General features: G+C 44.1%; 1 protein-coding gene across 1 annotated transcript; it reads left to right on the top strand.

Moving 5' to 3' along the window:
• The first annotated feature begins 3,842 nt into the window (after positions 1-3,842).
• Positions 3,843-7,545, top strand: LOC140721973 (uncharacterized). Its single transcript, XM_073036801.1, has 2 exons — positions 3,843-4,021; positions 4,596-7,545. The coding sequence occupies exon 2, from the start codon at positions 5,003-5,005 to the stop codon at positions 5,870-5,872; it is 870 nt and encodes a 289-aa protein (XP_072892902.1). The 5' UTR covers positions 3,843-4,021; positions 4,596-5,002; the 3' UTR covers positions 5,873-7,545.
• The last annotated feature ends 641 nt before the right edge of the window (positions 7,546-8,186 follow it).

Raw genomic sequence — 8,186 nt, 5'->3', positions numbered from 1 at the left:
TGGAGCAGGTTAAGACCTACAAGTATCTGGGAGTACAGTTGGATGAGAAGCTAGACTGGACTGCCAACACAGATGCCTTGTGCAGGAAGGCACAGAGTCGACTGTACTTCCTTAGAAGGTTGGCGTCATTCAATGTCTGCAGTGAGATGCTGAAAATGTTCTATAGGTCAGTTGTTGAGAGCGCCCTCTTCTTTGTGGTGGCATGTTGGGGAGGAAGCATTAAGAAGAAGGACGCCTCACGTCTTAATAAGCTGGTAAGGAGGGCGGGCTCTGTCGTGGGCAAAGTACTGGAGAGTTTAACATCGGTAGCTGAGCGAAGGGCGCTGAGTAGGCTACGGTCAATTATGGAAAACCCTGAACATCCTCTACATAGCACCATCCAGAGACAGAGAAGCAGTTTCAGCGACAGGTTACTATCGATGCAATGCTCCTCAGACAGGATGAAGAGGTCAATACTCCCCAATGCCATTAGGCTTTACAATTCAGCTGCCAGGACTTAAGAACTTTTTTTAAAGCTATTATTAATGCTTTTTTGAGTTAGTGATTTAGATGCATATCATATTATTACTGAGTTAAGTATTGTATGTAATGAGTTTTTGCTACAACAAGTGTATGGGACATTGGAAAAAAATGTTGAATTTCCCCATGGGGATGAATAAAGTATCTATCTATCTATCTATCTATCTATCTATCTATCTATCTATCTATCTATCTATCTATCTATCTATCTATCTATCTATTTGGCCCATCTAGTCAATGCCGAAAATACATTCAAGCTGTCTAACGCAACTACCTGCACTGGGACCATCATCCTCCATACCCCTACCATCCAGGCTCCCATCCAAACTTCTTTGAAATGGTGAATCCTAGCTAGCGTGCACCACTTGTGCTGGCATTTCACTCTGCACTCTCATAGCCAATTCATTGAAGAGATTTTCCAGATGTTCCTCATAAATTTTCACCTCCCCACTTACCCATAACCTCTGGTTGTTGTCACACTTAACATCATTTGAAAAGCCTGCTTGAATTTACCCGTTCTATACCCTTATATTTTGTCTACAGTGAAACATAGAAAACCTACAGCACGATACATGCCTTTTGGCCCACAAAGCTGTGCCAAACATATCCTTACCTTAGAATTACCTAGGCTTGCCCGTAGCCCTCTAATTTTCGATGCTCCATGTATCCATCCAGGACTCTCTTAAAGGACCCTTTCGTTTCCACCTCCACCACCGCCGCTGGCAGTCAATTCCACACACTCACCACTCTCTGTGTAAAAAACCCCACTAATTTCTATACTTCTAACAAATCCTCAAAGCGATGTATAATTTCCTTGTTTATGTTTGGAGCCTTTTTTAGGTGGATAAGATGATGAGGGGCATTGATCGTGTGGACAGCCAGAGGTTTTTTTTCCCCCAGGGCTGAAATGGTTATGCAAGGGGGCATAGTTTTAAGGTGCTTGGAAATAGGTACCGAGGGAATATCAGGGGTAAGTTTTTCACACCGAGAGTGGTGGATCCATGGAATGCACTGCTAGCAACAGTGGTAAAGGCGGATAAAATAGGGTTTTTTTTAACAGCCTCTTAGTTAGGAACATGGAGCTTAGAGAAATAGAAGGCTATGCAGTAGAGAAATTCTACGCCGTTGGTAGAGTACGTTACATGGTTGGCACAACATTGTGGGCTGAATGGCCTGGAACATGCTATGTTCTATGTTGAACAGCGAAATAACTTTTCTTCTTTAATTGGTACAGGGTCCACGATTTTAATGTGGCTTTTTCACACTCCCTTAGACCCTTTGTCCATCTCCTGAGTAAATAGAGGTGAAAAGATATTTAAGATCTCCCCCATCTGCTTTGGTTCCACACGTGGATTGCCATTCCGGTCTTCCAGAGGATCAACTTTGTGCCTTGCAATCCTTTTGCTCTTAATCTATCTCTAGAATCCCTGAGGATTATCCTTCATCTTTTCTGCGAGGGCAACTTCATGCTTTTTTTTTGCCATCTTGATTTATTTCTTTTGTGTTTTCTTGAATTTCTTATCCTCCATAAGAGCCTACCTGCCTATCCCTGTTATGCAACTCCATTTTGTGCTTCACCAGGGTCTCAATATCTCTTGCAAACCAAGGTTCCCTACAGTTTCTATCTTCACCTTTTATTCTGACAAGCACATACCCACTTTGTACTTTCAAAATTTCACTTTAAAGGCCTCCCACTGACCAAACACACCTTTGCCCTAAAGCAGCCTGTCTCAATCCACAGTTCCCAAATCCTAGTGTCTTAATTCCAGGTGTTGATCCATTCCCTGAACAAATCCGCCTTTCCTACGCAGCTCCTTGTATTGAAATATACAGGGCTCAGCATATTCACTGCACCATGCTGAACTTTTTCATTCCTGACTTTGTCTGAGGTCTGAACAACATCTGTCTCCACAACCCCTCCACTATCTGTTCTGTTATTCAGGTTCCCATTCCCCCTGCAACTTAGTTTCACAGACCCTACCCACCGTGCAGCACTAGCAAGCCTTACCACTGGGATAACCGACACATTCTTGTTTTGTTCCCCAAACTCACGAATCTTCTATCACCCCTTTGGCTTTCCTCTCCCAGGTCAATAATAAGGAGGTGCATACCAGGGACAGTCAAATAGGAACAAATGGGGTACTTGTGAAGTACAGGAAATTCAAGTGAACACTTATGAAAGAAATAAAAGAAGGCATGAGGTTGCCCCAGCAGACAAGATGAAGGAGAATCTTCAGGGATTCTGCAGATATGTTAAGAACAAAAAGATTGCAAGGGAGAAAAATGAATACTGCTGAAGATCAGAACGGTAATCCATATGAGGTGACAAAGTATAAGTATTTGTATAAGTATTTGGATAGATGTGGACTGATTAAGGATAAACAACATGGCTTTGTGCAGGGTAGGTCATGTCTAACCAATCTTATAGAGTCTCTCGAGGAAGGTATCAGGAAAGTGGATGAAGGCAAGGCCGTGGATGTTGTCTACATGGACTTCGGCAAGGCACTTGACAATGTCTCATATGGGAGGTTGGTCAAGAAGGTTCAGTCACTCAGCATTCAAGATGAGATAGTAAACTGGATGAGACACTGGCTTTGGGAGAAGCCAGAGTGTGGTAGCAGATGGTTGCCTCTCTGACTGGAGGCCTGTGACTCGTGGTGTGTCATAGGGATCAGTGCTTGATCTGTTGTTGTTTGTCATCTATATCAGTAATCTGGATGATAGTGTGGTTAACTGGATCAGTAAATTTGTGGATGACACCAAGATTGGGGTGTAGTGGACAGCGAGGAAGACTATCATGGCTTACAGTGCGATCTGGACCAGCTGGAAAAATGGTTTGAGAAATGGGAAATGGAATTTAATGCAGACAAGTGTGAGCTGTTGCACTTTGGTAGGACCTACCAGGGTAGGTCTTACACAGTGACTGGTCGGGCACTGAGGAGTGTTGTAGACGAAAGGAATCTGGGAATACAGGTCTATATTTCACTGAAAGCGGTGTCACAGTTCGATAGGGACGGGAAGAAAGATTTTGTCACATTGGCCTTCATAAACCGAAGTACTGAGTACAGGACATGGATGTTATGTTGACTTTGTACAAGACATTGGTGAGGCCTGATTTGGAGTATTGTGTGCAGTTTTGGTCACCTACTGGCATGAAAGATGTAAAAGAGGTTGAAACAGTTCAGAGAAAATTCAGAAGGATGTTGCCAGGTCTGGAGGACTTGGGTTGTAAGGAGAGACTGAACAGGTCAGGACTTTATTTCTTGGAATGTAGAAGATTGAGTGGAGATTTGATTGTGATAGAGGGGCATAGATAGGGTAAATGCAAGTTTGCTGTTTCCATTCAGATGGGGTGAGACTACAACCAACGACCATGGGTTAAGTGTGAAAGGTGAAACGTTAAGGGAAACATGAGGGGAAACATCTTGACACAGTTGGTCATCCGGGTGTGGAATGAGCAGCCAGCACATGTGCATGCGTGCTCGATTTCAACATTTAAGAGGTTCGTATAGGTACCTGGATAGTAGGGGTACGGGAGTAGACAGTTTGAATGATTCAACATAAGCTAGATGGGCCAAAGGGCCTGTGTCTGTGTTGTACTTTTCCATGACTGTGACAAGTACCTTAAATAATACTAACATTCACTCGAATTCTGTGCAGACCAACAATACAGTACAGCTGAGTAGGAGATATTTACATGGCATTAAAACTGTGGCACTTTAAATTAACAGTACATAAAAGAAATTCCATCTGTGTGTCAAGAAAGATTATTTGTGTGGGAGTGTTTCAGTTACTGTGGGGTCAGGCACCCATGCAGCTCAGTGGGAACAGGGAATAATACCAATGGAGAGAGTCAAACTGAGCCAGGTCACAGATTGGAGACGGCAGAAATGTCCCATTCTTATAGAGACTGGAAGAGCATCAGAGAACTTGATGGTCATTCCTGATACCAGCACTGTGCTCAGTTAGAACCTCACTGTAACAGTGTGATGCCAGATTACACCTTGACAATTCGAGTGATCTCGTCTGAAATTTTGACCCACACCCATTGATGGATTTTGTAAATCTTTTTACAGGTTAAATACAACAAAGAATTTGTCTATGGGAATTCAAACACAACACACCAGTTTTGCTGTCTCTGTCCAGATATTTAAGAAGTGGAGCAAGGGGTTCAATCGACCATCCTTCCTACTCAGACTGTGGAGAGGGTTTCACTCGATCATCTGACCGACTGGCATGCCCATCATTTTACACTGGGGAGAGGCCGTTCACCTGCTTGGACAGTGGGAACGGATTCACTTGGTCATCACAACTGAAGGTACATCAGTGAGTTCACACTGGGACAAGGCCATTCACCTGTTCTGTGTGTGAGAAGGGATTCAGTCGGTCATCCCACCTGTGGACACACCAGTCAGTTCACACTGGGCAGAGGCTGGTCATCTGCTGAATTTGTGGGGAAGGATTCACTCAGTCATCTGACCCAATGGCTCACCAGCGAGTTCACACCAGGGAGCGGCTGTTCACCTGCTTGGACTGTGGGAAGGGATTCACTTCTTCATCTCAACTGAAGCTACATCAGCGAATTCACACTGGGGAGAAGCCGTTCACCTGCTCCGACTGTGGGAAGACTTTCACTCAGTCATCCCACCTAAAGAGACACCAGCGAGTTCACACTGGGGAGAAGCCTTTCATCTGCTCAGAATGTGGGAAGGGATTCATTCAATCATCCGACCTACAGATACACCAGTCAGTTCACACTGGGGAGAGGCCGTTCACCTGCTCAATCTGTGGGAAGACATTCAGTCAGTCATCCTACCTACAGAGACACCAGCGAGTTCACACCGGGGAGAAGCCTTTCACCTGCTCAGTCTGTGGGAAGGGATTCTCTCGATCATCCAACCTACAGAATCATCAGCGAGTTCACACCGGAGAGAGGCCATTCAGCTGCCCATACTGTGGGAAGGGATTCTCTCTGGCATGTCACCTACTGAGACACCAGTCAGTTCACACTGGGGAGAGGCCGTTCACCTGCTCAGTCTGTGGGAAGGGATTCAGTCAGTCATCCAACCTAATGGCTCACCAACGAATTCACACTGGGGAGAGGCCATTCACCTGCTCAGACTGTGGGAAAGGATTCACTTGCTCTTCTCACCGACTAAGACATCAGTCAGTTCACACTGGGGAGAGGCAGTTCACCTGCTCAGAATGTGGGAAGGGATTCACTCGGTCATCTTCCCTATTGGCACACCAGCGAGCTCACACTTGGGAGAGACCATTCACCTGCTGTAAATGTGGGAAGGGATTCCGCCGATCATCTCATCTACAGAGACACCAGCGAGATCACACTGGGTAGAGGCTGATCACCTGCTCATACATTGGGAAGAGTTTCTCTCAGACATCTCCACCAAATGTGCATCATTGAGTTCACACTGTGGAGAGGCCGTTCACCTGCTGTGAATGTGGGAAGGGATTCACTCAGTAATCTAACCTTGTGACACACTACTGGGTTCACACTGGGGAGAAAGTTTCAATCTGAATGTTGGATATTTGTCCATCACCGTTGCTGAATGCAATTTTGAGAGTGACTGTCGGTGCTGAACTCTGCAATTATTGCTGCTGCTCACCACACCCAGTTCTGCACCCTGGTCACTGGGCATGGGAGGAGTTTCTTCTGCTGCACATTCACCTTTAATGGGACTGGAGTTTAATGTTCTGGATCTGAGACAAATAATCAGTTCTATTTTAAACTCTGTCTCCAGTACTTAGTGAATTTGTAACACACCTAGTGTGAGTCAACTCAGGCTGGATGAACCCTGCCAGTGATTCAGTTCCATGACAGACCTTTGAAATCCTCCCCTGTTGTTCCCCTCTCGCTCTCCCTGTGGTGATGGATTCCAAACAGTCACCACTCTGTGGGTGAAGAGGTTTCCATTGAATTTCCTGCAGAATGAAGAAGTCAAGTTGATTGCAGTTCTGTCTGACATGTTCTTTGCCTCTCAAATTTCTGGGCTGAGGAAGAATGACATTGGCAGTTAGCCTCCTTATTCATGGCTGATTTCCATATTATGGGTCATTTTCCCTGCTACTAAAGGGTTGTTAGAAAACACCACTGTCCTGTAAAGGCTGAAAGCAGAATGGGAAACCATTAGTTCAACCAAGTGGGGTTAGAAACCAGAGGCGGGTCCGCACAGGGCAGACTTTGGGGCTCTGGGTGATGGTCGAGGTAAGAACGTACGATGAGGAGAAGGGAATCAGCAGCGGGGTGGACAACGAATGACAGAGTAGCAACATTTGGAAGCTGATTGACAGAGATAATAATTCAATTGTCTGACTGATGACACAAATAATGCCTGTGGTGAGGTGCTCCATTGGTCGAGGAACGTGTGTGTTCAGAATAGTTTTATCTATTGAGGGGGTTGTTCCTGCTTGTTTATCCTGTAATATTATATCCAAATGGTTATTATGGATTGTCCTATCTGCATCAATGTATTGATTATCCTATAGTTTGTAAGATTTTGACTCTAAAACTGGATCAGGCCTAAATTCATGGTGCCTTAATGAAGTTATGGTGGTCATGAATGGGTTTGTATTTTAAAGCAAGATTTTGGTGAATGATATTTGCCACTTGATTGTACCTTTGTAAGTAATCAGATTGAGTTAAACTGCTGCAGGATCCTGGAATGTGTTGGATTGTGTCTGGTTTCTCTTGGCATTTTCTGCATTTATTGCCTTGTTTGTTTGTCTTTTATGTATTTCTGTTTATTTTAAAATGTTAACCACCTTGTCCTGTAATTCCCCAAGGCACCCCTATTTCTGGGAAGAGGTCTCCAACTCAGAGTCGGGCGCTCGACGCTTCCTTGTCACCATCTGGTCTGCTCAGATTGTTGAGATGTCTCCCATGGAGGGTCAGACTCATTCCACTGGTTAATGCTTTCTTCCATAGTGATGATTCATTTTTCTGAGTTGGCCTTTCATTTAAGTTTTCTGGTCTGTATTTCAAATCAGATTTGCATATACCTGTCTGGTGTGCTGAATCCTGAATATTTTGTATGAAAATATATACTTTAGAAATCCTATCAGACTGTTGGTTTATTTTTAATGACTATTATAGCTCTTCCTAGTTCTGTCCTCGGTAGTTTTCATCTAAGTGGTAAATAGGGTTTTCTGAATTTGTCATTTCAGTTCTTGTTTTTCTTTGTGAAGTTTCCAGATTGGAATGGGACTAAGGTATTTTGAAAAAAGAATACACTAATATGGATATAACAAAAGTGAGAATGGATATCAGACCACTGGAAAACGAGGCTGGAGGGGTAGTAATGTGGAGCATGAAGCTGGCAGATGAACTGAATAAGTATTTTACATCAGTCTTCACTCCAGAAGACACGAGCAGGATGGTGGATGTCCAGATTCAGTGGTCAGAATTATGTAAAGTTACATTACTCATGAGAAGGTTCTTGGGAAGCAGAAAGGTCTAAAGGTAAATAGGTCACCTGGAGTAGATGGTGCACATCTGAGAGTTCTGAAAGAGGTGGCTGAAAAGATTCTGGAGGGATTAGTAACAATGCTTCAAGAATCAGTGGCCTCTGGTATGGTTCTGGAAGACTGGAAATTTGGAAATATCACTCCACTCTTCAAGAAGGTAGAGAGGTAGAAGATACAAGATTATG

This window comes from Hemitrygon akajei, unplaced genomic scaffold (genome assembly GCF_048418815.1).
Source record: "Hemitrygon akajei unplaced genomic scaffold, sHemAka1.3 Scf000066, whole genome shotgun sequence".
Taxonomy (NCBI): domain Eukaryota; kingdom Metazoa; phylum Chordata; class Chondrichthyes; order Myliobatiformes; family Dasyatidae; genus Hemitrygon; species Hemitrygon akajei.
This window is presented reverse-complemented; position numbering and strand designations above follow the sequence as displayed.

Coding starts and splice junctions, on each gene's coding strand:
- LOC140721973 (XM_073036801.1), top strand. CDS start 5,003: ATGGCTCACCAGCGAGTTCACACCAGGGAGCGGCTGTTCACCTGCTTG.